The 22,197-nt window shown below is 47.3% G+C and overlaps 1 protein-coding gene and 1 long non-coding RNA gene across 2 annotated transcripts in view; both read left to right on the forward strand.

Moving 5' to 3' along the window:
• The first annotated feature begins 163 nt into the window (after positions 1–163).
• On the forward strand, positions 164–4,662 carry LOC309522582. Its single transcript, XR_014215141.1, has 3 exons — positions 164–2,297; positions 2,340–3,025; positions 3,214–4,662. It is a non-coding gene; the product is annotated as an uncharacterized lncRNA (long non-coding RNA).
• A 9,705-nt stretch (positions 4,663–14,367) lies between these two features.
• The window catches only part of CACNA1F (calcium voltage-gated channel subunit alpha1 F), a 67,231-nt gene continuing 59,401 nt past the window's right edge, over positions 14,368–22,197 (forward strand). The window contains exons 1-5 of the mRNA XM_082205774.1: positions 14,368–15,247; positions 15,947–16,205; positions 16,329–16,434; positions 18,118–18,257; positions 21,382–21,524. Coding sequence (XP_082061900.1) covers positions 15,226–15,247; positions 15,947–16,205; positions 16,329–16,434; positions 18,118–18,257; positions 21,382–21,524 — 670 coding nt within the window. The 5' untranslated portion in view covers positions 14,368–15,225. The remainder of the gene's footprint in view (positions 15,248–15,946; positions 16,206–16,328; positions 16,435–18,117; positions 18,258–21,381; positions 21,525–22,197) is intronic.

A 22,197-nucleotide genomic window follows, 5' to 3' on the forward strand; every position in this document is an offset into this window, starting at 1 on the left:
GGGGGGGGAGTGGTTGGGTTGTTGTTTTTGTTTTGATTCTATACAGTGGTACCTCGGGTTACATACGCTTCAGGTTACAGACGCTTCAGGTTACAGACTCCGCTAACCCAGAAATAGTACCTCGGGTTAAGAACTTTGCTTCAGGATGAGAACAGAAATCGTGCTCTGGCGCTGTAGCCTTATTAATCCATGGGTCGGAATAATTGTTGCACCCGAGCAGAGACAAAAGGAGCCAAACGACACCAAGGGGTTAATCCAGAGAAAGAGCGTTTTATTCTGCCATGGGGGGGGGGGCAGAGGCACCTGTGTGATTCAGTTCACAAAAGACAGGTCTCACCGAAAACATTTTACAAGCAGGTTTTATCCTTTTTTCAAACCCCTTTTTTCCTCTCCCCCTTCACAGATTCTTACATAGAAATGTTGCTTTTCGTTCTCTGGCTCTGTTCCCGGAAGTATGTTGCAAGTCAATGTACCAGGACAAGGTTAGCTTGGATCTGGGAAGCGAAAGCTTTACTGTTCTCAGCTCTGAGTTGTTACAGCGTTTTTGTTACAGAGAGGACTGCTTAGCTCATGCTTTTTGTCTTAGAGGAGAATGCAGTTTTTAGAATGCGTACTCCGAGGCCTGGCTGGGGGGGAGGATTCACAAACAGTTTTTAGGGCTTTCTGGGGTAACCCTAACTGTACCCCTTCATTCCATACCTCTCAATTTTGGACAGCCTTTTTTTCTTAAAAAGGCTCGTCCCAGGAAGGAACAGGCTGATATTCTCGGGTCAGAGCTATAATCTGGGGGCGAAGCATGCGAGAAATCATATTGCGTGTCATTGTATGCAAGCATTGCAGCAAGCAAGGTACAGAAAAGCAAAAAATTAGCAAAATGAAAAGTGGGCCAAGCAGCAGCAAAAAGAGGCCTTTTGCCCATCCTAGGTTTGGCAACCAGTCAAGCCATGACATGTCCCATCCCTCCCAGGTTTGGGTAGGAATATGGGCCACTGTTTCAAGTCCTGCTGCCAAATTGCGAATGGCCTCACCATGATCAGAGATGTTAAAGCAACAGGCCCCACCTGTGAGATTTAACGCTGCACAAAAGCTGCCATGTTGCGCCAGGAGAAAGTCCAACGCTAATCGGACTGAGAGAAACGCATTGCGTGTCTCATCCAATTGCGTGGCAATTTGCCTAAGGGCCGTGGCTGTTGTGTTAGCAACAATCTCTACCACTGCCTGGAGTCTGATTACGCGGTTCAAGTTATAGATCGGTCCCCTTGCCCCAGAGATTTTCTCTCTCCGATTCCATGAGGCTGGAGCATAATGGGCCAGTATCCTTTCTGGAGGCCACTATTTTTGCCCCAATTCTGGGAGCTGCCACCTGCAAGTGTTGCCAGGTCAGCCGAAAGCCTCCTTCTAGGGGGTGCAGAGGGTATCTGGTCAGGAATCCACATGGGGGGTATTAAGTAGGCTGGAAAACAGACCCCATACCATCCTCTTGGGAGGGCATGATAGGCCTTCCTGCCACACACCCAGTAAACGTCCTGACCATGGGCAGATATGGTGCCTCTCAGCAAGCGGGCCAGGCAGGCAGTCAAATTGGAACCAGAAAAGGTTCCTGTCTCGGACTCAGGCATGTTAGTTGGGGCTGGGAAGGTACGATCACAGTGGGAAGTACCCACATAGGTCTGAGCGTCACTTGCGTCATTTGATTTGTTGACACAAAGGCAGCCAGTGATCCTGTGAACCTGGAAAGGGACGGAATGATTCCATAAAGAAGAATGGTTGCCCAGAGGCTGGAAGGCAGCAAGTGGAGTCGTAACCAAGGATTCATTCCAAGGCACAGGGAGGAGTGGCATTCCTCCGAGAACATCTACAGGGGCCAGAGTGCAGACGGCACAATTGGTCCGATTTGCAGAGAACGCAACCATCTCAGCAACCTGAATCCACTTATTATATGTGTGGTGGGCCCCCCACGTTTGCAGCAGTTGTCTGGTCACTGTGAGTGGTATTGGCATTTCAAAGGTCAAAGGCAGCAGAAATACCAGCACGGGGACCCACAGTTGTATTTGAGCCATTGTATGCACGGGGAGGGGCTCAGGTAAGTGCTAGAGAGTGGGCTGGGGTGTAATTACGCTGAAAGAAAAGACCCACTAGACACCCTCCTTTGCAGGGGTGGTGTAAAGCAAACCAGGCCCAGGTACCTTCAATAAAGTTCAGTTATGCAAAAGGAAAAGGAAAGAAAATGTGAAAATGTCCTCTTTCGATCCATGCTGGATTCTTGAGCCGTGCAAAACATCAGCTTCTGGAGTGACGTGAGCAGGGCTGTAGTCTCGCGGGTGTCAGGGGTGATGCAGGAAGGCAGGGTGGTCATCTCACGGGCGTCGGGTTGTCTGGTGGGCGTTGGGCATCTTGGGTCCCTTCCAACAAGGCTGGAGCGATGTCTGGGCGTCTGGGTCCAATCTGGGTCCTCATCATAGGGATGCAGAGGCTCGAGCAAGGCACAAGGCGTTCTGGCAAAAGCTCACCTGTTAAGAGAAGAGATAACAAAGACGGCAGCGATTGCACAGAACAAATTGATAGATAACATTTGCACATAAGGTATATTAACTCAAAGGGGATGCTTGGCAGGAAACTTCGCAACGGGTTAACAGTTCTGTTCCTTGGGTTAAGTTTGCCAGCCAAGATTTTTCAAAAGTGTTATTTGTGTGCTCTAAGTTTCAGAACTCTAAGGCATGTTGCAAATTTCAGTTCATTTGCCAGTGTCTGTAGAAAGAACAATGCACTCCTTGCTTCTGGCAAAGTTTCAAATTCCTCAAAGTATCAATTCCTATGCCGCAGCTCCTTTCAGAGTAAAATTGCATATTAAAAAGAAAAACTTGACAAAGTTCACAGAAAGCATTCACTTGCTTTTTTAAGAAAGTCACTTTTCCAGGTTAGTACTTTGGGGCAGGGGGTGGGTAACTCTTGGCCTTCTGGGTTTATGTGGCTGAACTGTAAATCCAGAAAGTGTGAGGTTCAGGGTAGCTGGCTGAATGCAACAGTGTCCTTCTTGGAATAGAAGCCAAGAGATAACGCTCTGAAGCTACCTCCAAGCGCCTGGCACAAGGAAAAAAAAAGAGCTGATGTCCTGTTACTTTCATGAATGAATGTTAGAAACAGTTAGTTCACTCGCTTCTAGCTGCAACAGTCTTTCAGCAAGAACAGAGATGAGAAGAAATCATTTTTGAGAATTTCGCCATATTTGTAGGCCTTTTCGCTGCCCGTCTCATGCCTTCTAAAACATTTCTGTGATAAGTCTCTAAGGCCGCCCTTCCCTCTGTAGTATTGTAATCCCAAGGGGGGGTCCTTCTGGGGTAAGAGACCTCAATTGCAGCGTCAGTATTATTTGCTGCCTTGAGCTGTTCCCTGGCACAGGCATTTACCTTGCGGACCTCCTCAGTGGTCAGAATTGTGTCCAAAAGGTGACTTACATCATCATAAGTAGGCATATAGGTTTTGAACACACCTTCAAAAAGTCTAATTATTTTTGCAGGATTTTCCTCAAAAGAAGGATTTTGATTTTTCCAATTGCAGATATCGGAGCTTGTAAAAGGGACATGTTGAATGGTAAAGGTCCTTGGGGGTCTAACACCCTGATCATTTGGCTGTTCCAAAGGATCATACACTTGCCTGAGAGGGGCCACCACAGTGGGCTTGGACAAAGCCTCCAATTTAAGTGTCTCTACATGTTTTGCTGCCCTGTCCCACGCTGTTCTCAAAACCTTTTGCTTTTTTCTCCAATTCTCATCCTGGCACTGGGCTGCTTCTAGAACCCAGGGGGCCACATCCAGTTCTGTTTTAAATGGTTCTACATACTGGAACACTCTGTCAAACTGCTTACTAGTCCATCTTATCTCTTTATCTAGAGTTTTTCTGAAGTCATCATCATCATCACTATCATCACCTTTCTCTTCATCTTCCTTGCTTACATCACAAGGGGGTTGGGGAGGGGGGAATCTTCTCATTTGGGTCCTCAGTCTGGGCATTGGGTGGAGAAGCAGCCCTATTTGCTCCCAGATTTGGTTGCCTTGGCACAGTGGCTGCATATGGTGGTGGTGGGGTAATTATCTCCTCTTCTAGGACTGGCAAAACTGGTGGCTTTTTAACTTGTAATTGTACTGAACACAATTTGACTTGGGCAGTCACAATTCTATTTGTCCAAAGCCATGAGGGATTTTGATCCACATTGGCTTTCCAGATAGAAATATAGGGAATCTGATCTGTGTGGGCCTTGAAAATGTTACTCCATAAAATGTTGACCAAGTTTGGATCAAAGGATCCTCCAGGAGGCCACTCTGGTAAATACGAAGGCCAGTCAACTTCACATAAATGTTGGAGTCTGCTTTTTTTGAGTTTACATCCCCACTCTTCTGCTTTCGTGGCACTTTTCCAGTTTTCCAGAAAGCTCTGTAGTGGTGTCTCAAGAATTGTTTTACTGCTTTTATTTCCCATGACTCTGGGATCCTGGGGACACTGGGACACCCCGTCCTCCTAACGTCATTTCTCTCACTCAGTCACAGACCAGACGTTGCTTTCAACGTCTCACACACTCAAAACATTCACTGGAGTGTCCCCACACGCACATTCAGAAAAAACAAAAACAAAACCCATGCACCTCCCTCAATCCCCCCCTTTTCCCCCCCAAAAACCACAACCACAACCGGCAGTGCTTCACAACTTCGACCGGGGCCCAAGAGCACCTTTTACTGCTTCTTCTGGGCACAAAACCAACCACAACCACAACCGGCAGCGCTTAGACTTCGACCGGGGCCCTAGCAGCACCCTTTGCTGCTTTTTCTTTTTTTTTTTATAAAATTTTTATTGGGTTTTCACATTTTATATAAACAAAAACAAAAACACAAAAAAGAAATAAACACATAAACAAAAAGAAAAAGAAAACAACAACAAACATATATACTTTCCCGAAAATGTTATTTCCTAACCCTGGTCATTGACTTCCCCCTACCCCCTCCCTTGCATCCCCATTTCCAAATTTATATCAGCAAATTGGCATTTCCCTGTCTTAGTATTAGTCCTTTTATAAAAGCAAACAAAATTAATTTTTTCTAAGTTGGACCTCAATTCCCTTCCATCGATTTCCCATTTTTTCTTGAATAATGATCTTTTTAACCAAATCCCATAATCATGAGTGTTGTTAGAACTTAATTTTTCCCTCCCTCCCATCCCCGGTTTGCGTCCCTTCCCAAAGCATGTCCAAAATAACAGTTCTTAGCCCGGGTTCCTCACGTCCGAGGCCCTCCAGTCTCTTTCAGTCCCTCTCCGCCGGTCTTGTTGGTAATCCTTTATGCCAGTCGTCACATCTCGAAAGAGCTCTTTCACCATCAATCCAAAGTCTCTTCCCATATTTGCAAACAGCTGCTGAAGAGTTTCCACAAGGCGTGAATCTTGAAGGTAATCAAACTCAGAGTCTATGTGGAGGCCCCGATTATATTTCTTTATTTTAAATTCCTTAATTTCATAGACTCCCAGGGCCTCCACTTTCGTCTTCTGCATCTTTCGTGGATTTATAATAGATTTGCTCCAATAATCTCCTTGTTTGTATTCCACAGGCATCAGCTTCTGCTCAGTATTTTCCCACATCACTTCTTCTCTTTCTTGTTTTGTCTTCTCCACTTCTTTTATTATCATTTCTGGTTCAGCTGTGGATTCTTTCTCATTGAGGTCCTCGTTACATTCAGCAGGACTACTTGTTTCAGAAGTCAAGGTCATCAATTGTTCACTCATAGCCGTAGTCTGCTCTTGTAAGATTCCGACCAAATAGAACATCCTTTCGATTTCTCCCAGTATCTTTCCATCCACAGCCATTGTAGTTCCACAGAATTCCCTCTAGAGGGAATCTGGTTAGTTAGTATTCTTTTCCCCAACAGTCCTCTGTCTTGTTATTGTTTCTTTATTTCCAACAATTTTAGATCAATTGTAACTCTTTTTAATCCAGAGGTAACTTAGGTAGCAATTTTCCACTATTAACAGTCCGTTTGACAGCTTTGACAGCTGTCAAACTCTGCACTTCTTAAACCAGCTCCAAAGCAGGACGCTCCCGGGCCCGGGAGGGGGGGTTGTTTACAACAGAACACAAAGCATCCAACACTCCTCTCTCCTGCTCAAAATTTCCAAATCTTGGAAGTTACTGTCTTTTTTTTAAAACTCACCCTTTACAGGGTAGGCACTCCAGCTTAGTTCTTTTTTCGTTGCTCTAGATCGTCTGCAAGGTGGGGGGTGCGGACTTCCTTTTAGCACATCCCCCGATCGTCTCAAATTCAGTGGATAAATTTCTTAAAAGCCAAGTCCAAATTACTCACGGGTTGTTTTTTCAGCCGAATTTCAAGGAAGGAAGTCAGCGCTCTCCGGTCATGGCTCGCGGCTTCGCTCAGCAGAGGTAGCGATGGACTCTCAGTGCCGCGCCACCCCCCCGTATCCCCTCCGCAGCCTTTAAAAAGGCTCTTCGCGAATCAGGGGGGGCACTTAAGGCACCCGCCGAGTCTTCAGTCCGCAGGCATTCCGCGCCTGCGGTTTTAAGGGTCCCCGTGTCGCCGGCACGGCAAAGACCCGTCCCCTGCTGAGCCGATTCCCTCCGGAGCTCGGAGGGAATCCGCCATTCCCAGATCGCGTCAACCCCGGAAGTCTCCCTTTGCTGCTTTTTCTGGGCACAATACCAACAACCAACCATAACCGGCAGCGCTTAGACTTCGACCGGGGCCCTAGCAGCACCCTTTGCTGCTTTTTCTGGGCGACACCAAAACCAGTGGCACTTCTTCTACCCTGCTGGCGGAGCTGATCAGGCTCTCTTTTTGCTCGCACCTATCCTTGTGGAGCTTGCTCCCACCTATACACTGTGGAGCTTACCTTTTTCCTCGAGGTACCTTTTTTCTGCACGGCCGTTGCTCTTTCTCTCCGTCACTTTGTCGCGTGTCCACTCAGGAACGGGTGGCCAGTCCCTCCCACGAAGTTGGCAGGATGCGCGCTGGAACTGTTGACCCAGGATCCTGAGCTGCTCGCCTTGCAGTGACGCCCTGGACCTCTTTGTCCCTCGATCTCGGGGAACGTGCTTTTCCCGGCCAACGCACCAGAAATGTAGCCTTATTAATCCATGGGTCGGAATAATTGTTGCACCCGAGCAGAGACAAAAGGAGCCAAACGACACCAAGGGGTTAATCCAGAGAAAGAGCGTTTTATTCTGCCATCCGGGGGGGGGGGGGCAGAGGCACCTGTGTGATTCAGTTCACAAAAGACAGGTCGCGCCGAAAACATTTTACAAGCAGGTTTTATCCTTTTTTCAAACCCCTTTTTTCCTCTCCCCCTTCACAGATTCTTACATAGAAATGTTGCTTTTCGTTCTCTGGCTCTGTTCCCGGAAGTATGTTGCAAGTCAATGTACCAGGACAAGGTTAGCTTGGATCTGGGAAGCGAAAGCTTTACTGTTCTCAGCTCTGAGTTGTTACAGCGTTTTTGTTACAGAGAGGACTGCTTAGCTCATGCTTTTTGTCTTAGAGGAGAATGCAGTTTTTAGAATGCGTACTCCGAGGCCTGGCTGGGGGGGGAGGATTCACAAACAGTTTTTAGGGCTTTCTGGGGTAACCCTAACTGTACCCCTTCAGTGCCACGGCGGCAGCAGGAGGCCCCATTAGCTAAAGTGGTGCTTCAGGTTAAGAACAGTTTCAGGTTAAGAACAGTTTCAGGTTAAGAACGGACCTCCGGAATGAATTAAGTACGTAACCAGAGGTACCACTGTATATTGCAGTTTTTATGTTGATCTTGTTCTGTGAACCGCCCCAAGACCTCCGAGTATAGGGCGGTATATAAATTCAGTGATAAATAATAATCAATGATATTTCATTGTGATGGGGTATGAAGGGGAAGAGATAAAAAATGCTTCCAAAGTGAACCCAAAACTTAAGACCTATGAGTGTGCCTATGTAATAACTATGGTTCAGCTACACCATGTGGTCTCCGATCTAGCAAGAACAGAGAGCATGCTGGGCATTGTAGTCTTTGTACCCTCCTTAGACACTCCTGCTGCTGGGCGGGGAGAGGAGGGAGTTGAAGGTGGATAATTGGAGGCAAGGGACGCGGGTGGCGCTGTGGGCTAAAGCCTCAACGCCTAGGGCTTGCCGATCGAAAGGTCGGCGGTTCGAATCCCCGCGGCGGGGTGCGCTCCCGCTGCTCGGTCCCAGCGCCTGCCCACCTAGCAGTTCGAAAGCACCCCCGGGGGCAAGTAGATAAATAGGTACCGCTTACCAGCGGGAAGGTAAACGGCGTTCCGTGTGCGGCTCTGGCTCGCCAGAGCAGCGTTGTCACGCTGGCCACGTGACCCGGAAGTGTCCCCGGACAGCGCTGGCCCCCGGCCAATAGATGTGAGATGGGCGCACAAACCCCAGAGTCTGTCAAGACTGGCCCGTTCGGGCAGGGGTACCTTTACCTTTACCTTTAATTGGAGGCAACTGTTTCCTAGCAACTGAAACACATCTTTCTGCAGGAGGCCTTAAGATGAGCCATCTTCAGCACCTGCCTTTTTATGGGTTGTAGCACCAGAATTTTTCAAGGATGGAAACAAAAAAACAAAAACAAATCAAACATCAGCTAACGCTAAAAAGATGAATGTACCTTATTACAACGAATTGTTTATAAAAATGTAATAAAATAGGCTAATTTTGCCAAGCAATCAACCCAGACCAAAGCAAGCAAAAAATAAAAAGACAGAGCACTCTAAAAACCACAAAATCTGTCACAATATTTGACCACCTGAAGAGAACCATCCAAGTGGTGCTGGTGCCACCACCCACAACTAATTAACCCTAAGGGCCCAATCCACCCAGACCCTTCCCTTACTCAAGCTCCTTCTAAATGAATGCCGCCACATCACAGACCTTCCATTCAGTAGGGCTTAAGCAGGAGAAGTGTCCCGTGTGCCAGGGCAAGGTTGGGGCCCTCCTCTGTCAGGATCCCCAGCTTGCAGTCCAGCTTACTTTATGCTGAGGCACCTTTGTAAAGAGGTAAGACCAGTTAAGCCAAAGCTCACAGCTCTGTAACTTGAGGAGGAGGGAATGTACAGGATAACCCTTTAGCCCTCTTCCAAAAGGTTATCAGAAAATGAGTCCTCCAAGGCTACAATCCTCACTCCCTTGCCTGGGAGTAGCCATGATTAGGATTGCAACCTTAATCAGTCATCTTAAACCTTTTCAGACCTAACATCCCTCCTTTATCACCCATCTGTAATATGGATCCCATTATTAATTTTGCTGCAGTATATGCTTGTACAGTGGTACCTCGGGTTAAGTACTTAATTCGTTCTGGAGGTCCGTTCTTAACCTGAAACTGTTCTTAACCTGAAACATCACTTTAGCTAATGGGGCCTCCTGCCGCCGCCGCACGATTTCTGTTCTCATCCTGAAGCAAAGTTCTTAACCTGAGGTACTATTTCTGGGTTAGCAGAGTCTGTAACCTGAAGCGTATGTAACCTGAAGCATATGTAACCCGAGGTACCACTGTAGTTACAAGTTTGGTGGATCAGGGGAATGCTGTGGATATAGTGTTTCTTGGTTTCAGTAAGGCTTTTGACAAAGACCCCCATGATATTCTGGAGTAGCTGGTAAAATGTGGTTCTGGAAAACAAGCCTTATGAGGAATGGTTGAAGGAGCTGGGTATGTTTAGTCTGGAAAAGAAGAGACTGAGAGGAGATATGATAGCTATCTTCCAATATCTTAAGGGCTGTCACATGGAAGAGGGAAGAAGCTTGTTTTCTCCTGCTCTGAAGGGTAGGACTGGAACCACTGGCTTCAAGTTACAAGAAAGGAGATTCCGACTAAACATCAGGAAGTGTGCTGGTCCCGGGGGTAAGGTACCGTGAGTGTAACAGAGTCCACACGGAGAGGGGCGAGGTCCGATGCAGAGAGCCGGGCGGGGAACAGGAACGCTGGAACAGAAGGCTGAGCAGGTAACAGGAACGCCGGATGGTCAGGAACAGGAGGCCGAGCAGGGAACAGGAGTACTGGATAGTCAGGAACAGGAAGCCGAGCAGGGGACAGGTGTACCGGATAGTCAGGAACAGGAGGCCGAGTAGGGATCAAGAACACAGGAAGGTCCGTAGCCAACAACGACGTTGCTCCCGCAACCTGGGGCCGGCCTGACTGGGCTTTTATCCTCTTCCAAGGTCAGGGGCGGTCCCGACCCCCAGGAGCCCCGCCTCCTCTGGCCTTAAGGCGAGCACTCCTCCTGGGGGCAACCAGTTCCCTTCGCCTCTCTGCCCTAAGCCTCTGCAGATCAGGAGAGGCCGAAGGGTTACTGGGCCCTGGAGGAGGCTCACCTGTGGCCACTGAGTCATCAAGCCCCTCTGGGGCCAGAAGGGCTTCACCTGGGGCCAGCTCCTGATGCACTGCCACAGGTGCAGGCTCCTCAGCATCTAGGCCTTGCCCCAGTTCAGCCGGCCCTGGAGGCGGGGACTCCTGTGCCGGCTGGGATTCCTCTGTTTCATCCTCCGAATCGGAATCCCAGGCCATCACAGGAAGAAGTTTCTGACAGTAAGAGCTGTTCAGCAGTGGAACGGACTCCCTCAGGAGACTGGATGGCCTTCTGTCATGGATGCTTCAGTTGAGATTCCTGAATTGCAGAGGGTTCGACTAGATGACCATTGGGGTCCTTTCCAACTCTGCATTTCTATTTTTTTTTACCTGTTTTATTAAATTTGCTTAGTAACATAACATTATTATATGTATTCTATAAAACAAAGAATACAAAACAAAATTCATTCATACTACAATGCATTTCTATTATTCTAGTTCTGTTTTTCCGATTATTACTCTAGGATGGCAAGATACAAAGGCTCCTGTACTTTTAAATAATAATAATAATAATAATAATAATAATAATAATAATAGTTAAGTTGTGGGTGAACATATCAGACGACACAGCGATTCTTCAAACAGCTCTTGTTTATTCACAGGCCAGAACAGAACTGAACTGAAGGGTTCAGCCAGCCTGCTTATATAGAGCTCCAGTACAACGTAACTGTAACAGTTTGGTAAAACTATCCAATCACTGAACGTCACTTTCAATCCCTTATTTGCATAACTATCTACAGTATGCCCCTGCTGGCCCATGGTGAAAACTTCAGTACATAACACCCCTCCCAACCGAGATAAGGCATTAGTTACAATCGTAATGGTTTCCTTATATACAGCATTACACGTAATGGTTCAATGGTAATCGGTTACATTTCACATACTTCCATTAGACGAACAGTGTTACATGTCCAACAACATAGTCCTTTAAATAAGTTGGGTGCTTGGAAACTCTGCCGGACCGCCGGGGACTGGTAGCCAAGTCCGGGAGGCCGCCCAATTCTTGCTGAGGCTGTGGCGTGACCCTAGGTGGCGTTGAAACCAAGTCCCCTGGATCCGCTGCTGTAGGTGGAACCTCCGCAAGCTGAAACAGCTGCTGGTGTGAGTCTGCGGACACCAAGACATCATCAAAATATGGTACCACGCCCGGAAGCCCTTGCAGGAGACGCTCCATAAGGCTTTGGAAGATGCCAGGAGCCACACTCACCCCGAACTGCAAATGGCGGCAACGGAATGCCCCTCGGTGGGTGACGATCGTCTGGGCTTCAGCAGTGGCATCATCAACGGGCAGTTGTTGATAGGCTTGGGCAAGGTCCAGCTTAGCGAATACCTTACCCTCACCCAGGGAATGCAGCAGATGTTGGACAACAAGAACCGGATAAGCGTGCTGCTGAAGTGCCTTGTTGATCGTGCACTTGTAGTCGGCGCAGATTCTCACCGACCCATCTGGCTTGACAGGCAGGACGATGGGGGTTTCCCACTTGGCGTGGTCAACCGACTCCAAAGCTCCTTGGGCGATCAGTTTGTCCAGTTGTTCATCCACTTTAGCCTTGAGAGCAAAGGGAACCCGGCGTGGCTTTAGCCTGATGGGGGCGACTTGTGGATCAAGGACAGAACCACAGGGTTCTGTCTTGGGCCCAGTCTTATTCAGCATCTTTATCAACGACTTGGATGATGGACTCAAGGGCATCCTGATCAAATTTGCAGATGACACCAAACTGGGAGGGGTGGCTAACACCCCAGAGGACAGGATCACACTTCAAAACGACCTTGACAGATTAGAGAACTGGGGCAAAACAAACAAGATGAATTTTAACAGGGAGAAATGTAAAGTATTGCACTTGGGGAAAAAAATGAGAGGCACAAATACAAGATGGGTGACACCTGGCTTGAGAGCAGTACATGTGAAAAGGATCTAGGAGTCTTGGTTGACCACAAACTTGACATGAGCCAACAGTGTGATGCGGCAGCTAAAAAAGCCAATGCAATTCTGGGCTGCATCAATAGGAGTATAGCATCTAGATCAAGGGAAGTAATAGTGCCACTGTATTCTGCTCTGGTCAGACCACACCTGGAGTACTGTGTCCAGTTCTGGGCACCACAGTTCAAGAAGGAAGAAGAAGAAGAAGAGTTTGGATTTGATATCCCGCCTTTCACTCCCCTTCAGGAGTCTCAAAGCGGCTAACATTCTCCTTTCCCTTCCTCCCCCACAACAAACACTCTGTGAGGTGAGTGGGGCTGAGAGACTTCACAGAAGTGTGACTGGCCCAAGGTCACCCAGCAGCTGCATGTGGAGGAGCGGAGACGCGAACCCGGTTACCCAGATTACATGACTACCGCTCTTAACCACTACACCACACCACGTGTCCAGAGGAGGGCAACCAAAATGGTCAAAGGCCTGGAAACGATGCCTTATGAGGAACGGCTAAGGGAGCTGGGCATGTTTAGCCTGGAGAAGAGGAGGTTAAGGGGTGATATGATAGCCATGTTCAAATATATAAAAGGATGTCACATAGAGGAGGGAGAAAGGTTGTTTTCTGCTGCTCCAGAGAAGCGGACACGGAGCAATGGATCCAAACTACAAGAAAGAAGATTCCACCTAAACATTAGGAAGAACTTCCTGACAGTAAGAGCTGTTCGACAGTGGAATTTGCTGCCAAGGAGTGTGGTGGAGTCTCCTACTTTGGAGGTCTTTAAGCAGAGGCTTGACAACCATATGTCAGGAGTGCTCTGATGGTGTTTCCTGCTTGGCAGGGGGTTGGACTCGATGGCCCTTGTGGTCTCTTCCAACTCTATGATTCTAAGGCTAAAGGAGATGGCCGTACCTGTATATTGACCCAAAGTGCCGTCAAAAACCTCGGCAAAGTCTTTGACCAGACTAAATTGTGTTTTGCACATGCGCAGAACTGCCGAATCGTGACCTGTGCATGCACTGCGGTTGTGAACTCTGCGGGTTGCGAATGTGCCTCCCGCACGGATCACGTTTGCAACCCAGGTTGTCCACTGTATATGCATATATATATATATATATATATATATATATATATATGCAGGTTTTGGTGTCTTCGGGTGTCTTCCCGTGTAAGAGTCGGGGTGTCTGTGCGACGTTTCGACGAGGTCTCACTCGTCATCTTCAGGCTGGTGCTTTCGGCTTCTTGTTACTGGAACAGAGCTCTGTTCCAGTAACAAGAAGCCGAAAGCACCAGCCTGAAGATGACGAGTGAGACCTCGTCGAAACGTCGCACAGACACCCCGACTCTTACACGGGAAGACACCCGAAGACACCAAAACCTGCATTCCTGTACCCGTGAAAATCTACGAAAGCAAATATATATATATATATATATAATCAAACAATGAAATATAGTGGTACAGTCCACCTCAGTTTAGAGTTGGCACATGTGAGCCATTCATGAATTTTGACATACCAACCAGAAAGCAATGCTTTACATTTCCTGTCCTGTGCCAGAAGGCAGGAAAACAAAGGTTGTATAAACATTGTGGGCTTAATGTCATTCTTTTTCTGAAGCTGGTTTTGGGGAAAACACATCAAAATGCAGTATTTCACATGAAACAATGTGAAACATAAGACAAAACATTGCTTCCCAAACCAGTGTTGAGAGTGCACTCGATCTAGAGTAATTGTAAATGTAAAATTGTTTTACATTTGTTTGACTACCTTATCTTCTTTTTCCACATTTGTTGGCATCAGGCTAATATTGTTTTAAAAAAGCAACCCTATATTATGGAATAACAATAGTAAATTTTAAGATTTTTATTGACTCACCAATTAATTATGCCAGTTGCTGTCCTTTTCATAAGACATTGTACCTCCATACCTTTAAAGCACATTAGAAGCGGATTTTCTCCTCAAAAAATTCTGGGCACTTTAGTTTGTTAAGGGCTGCTGGGCATTGTAACTCTTTGAGGGGTAAACTGCAGTGCCCAGGATTCTTTTAAGGGAAAGGATGTGTTTTGAATGTGTTTAAAAGGTAAAAGTGTTTGTGCGGTAGTGTGCACAGGAGTACAAAAGCTGGGTCCGTTCATCCCAGAATGCCCTGAGGTAAGTGAGGAAGGCCCTGCATTGGGAACAACCATCTCAGTATCCCATCCCATCCTGCACCCCAAAAAGACATGCAAATGGGCTCCTTGTACGTAATCTGTGCCAGGGTGACTGAGGGTGGAGGTATCAAGCCGGACTGTCTGAGGAAGGAAAGGAAACTTGCCATCATAAAAGACTTGGTGTCGGTCTGGTTTTGGTCACGGAGAGATCCATCATTTACAAGAGCTCCCTTATGCTGCTTTTACACAACACTCAGGCAGGGTGTGTTGGATTGTGACAAGGCCGTTCCCATTTCAGTCACATCTTTCACACTACCCCTTTCCAGGCCTAGGCTGGCTTGTGCGGCTGGGATGTCCCCAGCTCTCAACAGTCAGTGACCTAACCAGCTGTGTGAGCTCCCTCCTCCCTGCCTCCTGCGCTGCCCTTTAAAGTAGGCAATCTGCCTTAATCCTCAACCGAGAGCGAGGGAACGAAGCAGGGAGAGCGACAGAAAGAGAGAGAGAGTGAGAGAGAAGCAGACACGAGCAGGGGCTTAAATCCTTTTCAGCGGGAGCACTGCTGTGGAAAGCAAGGAACCCATCTACAGGGCTTGGAAGGCTCCTGCTTCTGCCCTCCCATGAGAGCACGTAGGGTTAATTTGGTCCTTCCTCCCCGCCCAGGGAGAAAGGCCAAAAGAATGGGAAGCCCCCCCTTGCAAGGGGAAGAGGTAGTTGGTCTAAAGTGCTAGCATCTTCTGGAGATTTCCTCATCTGCCCTCTCACCCCCTACAACCAGTCAGCAAGATGTCCGAGTGCAACGGAGGACGTGAGTAGATGTAGATGTGTTTAGTTAACAAGGTAGGGACAAGCTGTTGGGAGGTGGGTAGGAGTCTTACAGTGCAATCCTAGGCATGTTTACTCAGGAGTAGGTGTTACTGAAAGGAGTTTACTTAGTGCATTTGGGATTGCAGCTTTTAAGGGTGTGTTCAGGAGATACTGAGAGGAATAAGACAGTGGTAAGTAAGGGCTGGTAGAAGACGAATGATCTGGAGTCCAGCTATGGGGGGCATCAGGCAAACTTTTGCATTATAGTGGTTCTCAATAGTTAAACATTTGGTCCTAGGTTAGCAAAGGGGTTGAAGTAAAGGGTAGGAGGCTTGGACACTGTTTAAGATTGGAACAGCAGCTGATAAAACAGAGAAGGGTATGGCTTTGGTGTTGCAATCAGAATGAGGTGTTTCGATGTATAACTGGGACTGATAATGGAAATGAATGAGTGTGAAGTCCTGAGGCCAAACCATAGATGCCAGGCAAACATCTGAAGTTTTATTTCAGACTGAGCTCACAGAGGCCTTAGTCTTGGAAAAGTCTCCCACAGTGGAACGTGCTCTGTCATATTTCTATATTAACCAACCTTTTTGTGTTTTTCAGAACCTTATTTCTTTTTTGTGCCTTTTCTAAGAAACAGGGCAGTTAGCCTTTAGATCCATCCTTAACTCCCCCTTGCCCTGTTTCCACCTTGCAGCAGCTGGCACCCCCGAGATCCCACGCTCAGCGGCTGAGGCTTTTGTGGAGGCAACAGGCCAGGCCCTGGCATGGACACTTGCTGGTGGGGGCTCAGATACACTGGGCTCGACAGGCAGCAGTGCCCAGAAGAAGCGTCTCCAGCACAACAAGCATAAAACCCAGGGGACCAATGTGGTGCACCGTTCACCACGAGCCCTCTTCTGTCTCAGGCTGAACAACCCCATCCGCCGTGCTGCCATCAGCATCGTTGAATGGAAGCATCCTATTCTTACAAATTGGGAGAAATCTGACTCGGGGTGGGGGTGGGGAGGCCCTCTTTTTTCCTTGGGGGAAGGAGGGAGAAGAAATTCCTGTTTGTTGCCTTAACTGAATGTTCCCAGACCCTTTGATATCCTCATTCTTATGACCATCTTCGCCAACTGTGTGGCCTTAGGAGTCTATATCCCCTTCCCTGAGGACGACTCGAATGTCTCCAACCACAACTTGGTGAGTGCCTTTCCCAAAGCCTTGGAGGGAAGGGTGGGGAGTGGGGGAGAGCATAGTGCAATGGCAGAGCACATATTCTGCATGCTGAAGGATGCAGTGAAAAGGATTTTGGACAGCTGGAGACCTCAGAAAACTGTTGTCAGTACAGGTACTGAACTAGATGGGTAGGCCCAAGGTCTGACACAGGAAGACAACATCATGTGAAGCCAGGAATATTGTCTCCAAGGTCTGCTTCCTTGCTGTAACCCACCACATGCCACCTTCCGGCTAGAGATACCCCAAATCCTGGATCACGCAGCTGCTCCTTCTTTTTCTTCACCTTGTAGTCCAGTAAACTCCTTTGCCGTGGCCTCCTTCTTCCTGAATGATTCCACTTTTACATCTTGATTTCTGTCTGAGGCAACACGTTAATGCTAATTAAAACTATTATCTCTTAATAACCATTAATCCACCACCTGACTGGGGGCAGCTGAGGCAACAGGCTGCCCCCTGCCCCCTCATCCCCACAGCTTCCTAGTTCACTCTGGTGACCGAGGGTCTTGCAGTGAGGCCACAGAAGCTCCCCTATGAATTTGAAGTCATCTGCTGATTGCAGCTGGGGTCAGGGCTGGAGTTTGATCTCAGCTTCCCTGGAGTAAATCCAGAATAATCCATGACTGAAACTGGATGGGGGCCAGTTTCTGATCTCTGGTTCTCCCCTCTAGGGTAAATCCAGAAATGCTTGACACCAGTGAAGTCAAAGACAGAACTTGATCTCATTTCTCTGCCGGCCATTTTTTAAAGAATTAATTTTTTTACAGTTCACACAGTACATATACTGTACCCCTGTGGGAGGGCTTTGTTGTTTACAGTGGCAGGACAGAGTCCAGAGATTCTGTTCTCATTGAAGGAGAGGATAACATTTATTGGTATAAAAGGAAAGAAGCAGAAAGTAGTGCTAACTGCACTGTGTTTCTGGTTCTCTTACTAGTGGGTCTCAGTGATAGGGATGGCCTATTGATCGGGATTTCTGGGTTATGGGCTATAGCTCCACATATCTTTACTTCTCTGTGTTTTTGTGTTTGTTTATATTGAATTTTGCATGCCGTGAGTGACAAATGCACGCTCCTCTTTTCTGGGGAGTGTGTGTGCAAGTGGCCACACTTATTCCTGTAGCCATGTATATGTGTGATACTCCCAACTCTTTGCTCTCCCTCCTATTTCCTTGCCCACTCTGTAAGCTGCTTGTGCCGGTGTTGTACTGAGATAATGCTAATCCAGAGAATTTTTTGCCCATTTCCCTGGATGGGAATTTCCAGTCTCTGTCTCTAGTGTAACTTTTCAGAACTGGAGCTTTCAAGTGGAGCTCTTTGGGATTGTCCTGACTTTGGAACATGTTTCAAATCCCAATACAGTGGTACCTCGGCTTAAGTATTTAATTCGTTCCGGAGGTCCATTCTTAACCTGAAGCACCACTTTAGCTAATGGGGCCTCCTGCTGCTGCTGCGCTGCCAAAGCATGATTTCTGTTCTCATCCTGAAGCAAAGTTCTTAACCCGAGGTACTATTTCTGGGTTAGCGGAGTCTGTATCCTGAAGCATCTGTAACCTGAGGTACCACTGTAAAGTGCTAGATTGCTTCTCAGGACACAAGCAGGAGAAGCCTGGAAATATAATTTGGGCCTACCGGCCTTCTTCCTCCACAGGAGCAAGTGGAGTACGTTTTTCTCATCATATTCACGGTGGAGACTTTCCTCAAGATCCTTGCCTATGGACTGGTCATGCATCCCAGCGCCTACATCCGTAATGGCTGGAACCTTCTCGATTTTGTCATCGTTGTGGTTGGGTGAGTTTTCTCCGTGGCATAATGAGTGAGTGCAAATCACTTCTGCAGGTTGCCAAAAGTCCCAAGTATATCTCTCCAAATGGACTGTCTGGCAAAAGAGAGAGGGGAGATTTGGGGAAACTGCAGTAGCACAGCTCTTCTGCAGCGTCTTAATACAAATAAGTCTGTATAGCAAGCGATTATTAACGAAGTTGAGGAATTAGATCCAGGTCCTGAGAAAAGCCCTCGTTTCTGTAAAATGTGTGCCAGAGGATGTGTCCTCTCTGGACAAAGCTGTAATGTCATAATTCTTTCAACCAAACAGTTAAAAGTACAGGAAGCCCTATTGGGGGTCTGTACCTGGCAATGTTAGTAGGAAGGGAGAGGCCCAAGTCTTGTGTTTGAAGGGACTTGAAATAGTCAACTAGCCAAGCCAGAGCCCATAGCTAAATGCTTATCCCGTGAACATATGAATAGGACTCTTTTTGTAAATAGGCCATGCAGACAAGACACAACATCAAATAAAGTAGAAGGGAACGAGCAGAGCAGCACTAAAATGCTGATGAATTTTCATGATGTTGAAATGTGAAGAGCTGTGCTTAAGCCTAGAAAATGAGAAACTGAAATAGACATTCACGCACCCCTACCTCTGACCTAAGGGGTGGTACCCGGTAGTTCAAAGTGTGGAGCCTGCTAAGAGAGGAATGAGGCCTGCTACGGTCCCTGGTCGGGACAAGGGTTGACACCTGGCACCCTGGGGCCTGAAAGGGGAGTCTAATGGACATGGAATTAATTGTAAAAGCTCTCAAGCAAAAGAATCCCTGCGCCACACCAAGCTGCCCACTTATGGAAGCCACCTGAATGCCTCTGCTGCCAGAGGTGAAGCAGCTGGTGAACATGGACATGCTTGGTTGTGGTCCTCAGTCTAGGGAACATCCTCTCCAGAGAGCTCCGACTGGCACCTTCTTTGCTACCTTTTAGGTGCCAGTTGAAAACATTTTTCAATTATTCACCATGTCTTTTTTATATAAATTAATTTTATTTCATTTTAAATAAAATAAACAAACTGAGCAATTATCTTGCATATATGACCCAACAGAGATCATGTCGATAACACTTAATCCAAATTCACTGTGACTCTTAGATACAGTACATTTAAATTGTCTTATGCTGTTTTATTGTAGTTTTAATGGTGTTTTTGTGTGATTGCTAATTACCCTGGAATCAAAATGTATTGGGTGGTATATATACTTCTAAAAATCAATAACACAAATAAAAGAGGACAATAGCCAGACCTCTTAATTCAGTGGGAGGGACCACGCTTTGCACATAGAAAGATCCAGTTCAGAACCAGCACCTCTGGTTGAAAGGATCAGGTGATTGGCGGAAAAACCTTTGCTCAATAACCTAAAGGGCCCGTCTTGCACTGGGTAGACCTACTTCAAGGCAGTTTCCTACACCCCCTGCCAGCCTGAGATCCTGCGGTACCTGGAGGTTTCTCTCCATCTGATAAAGATCCTGAAACTTGAGGTCAGCTCCAGAGACATGGCAAGTCTGTTAAAAGGCTTTGCCATCCCACTTGTTCATTTGCTTACAAATTAACCTGGTGTGGGGTATCTGTGGCCCTTCCGATATTGCTGAACTACATATTGGCCATACTTGCTAGGGCTGACTGGAGTTTTAGTCCGGCAACATTTGGAGGACCGAAGGTCCCCTACACATGGCCCATACAATTCAGACTGCAATATGTGCTACATACCAAGCCATCCACTGGCGGGGGGCGGGGGGGGTGGTATTTCTCCTGGAGCTATAACCCTCAGGCAAGGCTTCTTTGCAGAAGTCCCAAGTAAAACCCCCTCCACCATCACCAGGGCCATCAAGGACATTTTACCACCCAAAATGGCTGCATGTCATTATATTAAATGTGTGCCCCAGGACCTATTGCCATGGTGTGTCAGGTGCTGGCATGGATCACGAGCCATCTGTAGAGCAGCAGTGTACAGCAGTAGACAGTGTTGGGCATGGGGCAGGGAGAGGTGAATTCAGATTTCTTTTCTGCTTAGCGGTAAAGCTCACTGGGTAAGCCCAGGCCACTTTCTCACTATTTTGAGGATAAAATGGAATAAACTCGTATACGATGCCCTGAGGATTCAAGTGTAATTTATCAGATATGTGGAGGCCAGCTATTGTTGCTCAAAGGAGAGCAAAAGGAATTATGCTTAATTGCCTTTATTATACCCCACATTTTAGAGCCCAGCTCTGGTGTTTTTTTGGGAGGGGAGGCTCAAGCATCTCCCCAGACAATCCCCAAATCCTTAGTTCCATTTGGGATTAGGTTAAGGGGAATGACCTTGAAAAGGGGATAGTCCTTATAGCCTGAGGATCAATACTCTGAGTCCTCATCCAATGAAGAACACCGATACCTAGAATTAGAGAGGAGAAGAGAGACTGACCACCCCCTCCTTAAGGTACTGTAGTTTTAAAAAGGATTAAAATATAGGATTGGTCTATCTATGGCTGGCACCTCAACATTGTGTTTTAATTGTTGTAACCCGCTCTGGGACCATGGAGTGGATATAATAATGATGATGATAACAATAATACTCACCAGGGCCTGCTTCACACTGTTAGCCCTAGAGGTAAAGGTAAAGGTACCCCTGCCCGTACGGGCCAGTCGTGTCCGACTCTGGGGTTGTGCCCATCTCACATAAGAGGCCGGGGGCCAGGGCCGTCCGAGGACACTTCCAGGTCACGTGGCCAGCGTGACGAAGCTGCTCTGGCGAGCCTGCACCAGCACAGCACACGGAAACGCCGTTTAACTTCCCGCTATAAAGCGGTACCTATTTATCTACTTGCACTTAAGGGTGCTTTTGAACTGCTAGGTGGGCAGGAGCTGGGACTCAACGACGGGAGCTCACCCCGCCGCGGGGATTTGAACCGCCGACCATACGATCGGCAAGTCCGAGGTGCTGAGGTTTTACCCTCAGCGCCACCCACGTCCCTGGCCCTAGAGAGTGAAGGCCATAAATGGGTCTATGGGGCTAGAAGCTAGTTTGTCATTCTTTTATCTGTGTTTGGGTGGGCTCCTCATGGGAAGAAAGGTCCCCTGCCTGTCTCATCATGGTCCTGTCTCCCCCCCCCCCAGTCTCTTCAGTGTCATCCTGGAACAAGTTTCCCACAAGCCTGGAGAGGCTCATCACATGAGTGGGAAGCCGGGTGGGTTTGATGTCAAAGCTCTGAGAGCCTTCCGTGTCCTGAGACCTCTGCGCCTCGTCTCTGGTGTCCCTAGTAAGCATCTTTCTCTTTTACAAACAGGGCGCCTCCGGACTGGTGTTTAATTGTTGGCGAACTTTCTGCAATATGTTCTTGACACAATAATCATACATGTAGTGGTTAATTGATTCTGCTTTAGTTTGTTGTGTGATGTCTCCCCAATGCTATCCCATTATTGCTAACCAGAGGAGCTATCAGCACAACAAATGGAGGGCAAAAATAAACCAGAACATTTGGGGTATAAAAATTAAGGGGTTTCAGCTGGAAGTTACCGGGCATGCGCTGACTGGAAATGAAGCCGTGTGACCACTCCAAAACTTCTGCAGGTGAAAACAGTATTGGAAGTGGGATCACATGTAACTGCCCCAAAAACATCAAGAGCGCAAATAATCATGATGTGCAATAAAAAGGATGTCTGGAGGGTCCCCCATATGTTTCCTTGGTAGTAGTCTCTGAAGAGAGAAGCTGATAACAATCAGTGCACCATCCTTTGCACTGCTTTGGGTCAAATTGAGATGCCGTTGAGTTGATGCTCTGAGCTGCATTTATACACTGTACATATACACTGTACTGTATATGGTATTTCTGCTGCACCACATATCACGTGCCTAACTGTACATACAGTGGTACCTCTAGTTATGAACTTAATTCGTTCCAGAGGTCTGTTCTTAACCTGAAACTGTTCTTA

This window comes from Podarcis vaucheri (assembly GCF_965113315.1).
Source record: "Podarcis vaucheri genome assembly, chromosome: 17".
In the NCBI taxonomy this organism is placed as follows: Eukaryota; Metazoa; Chordata; class Lepidosauria; order Squamata; family Lacertidae; genus Podarcis; species Podarcis vaucheri.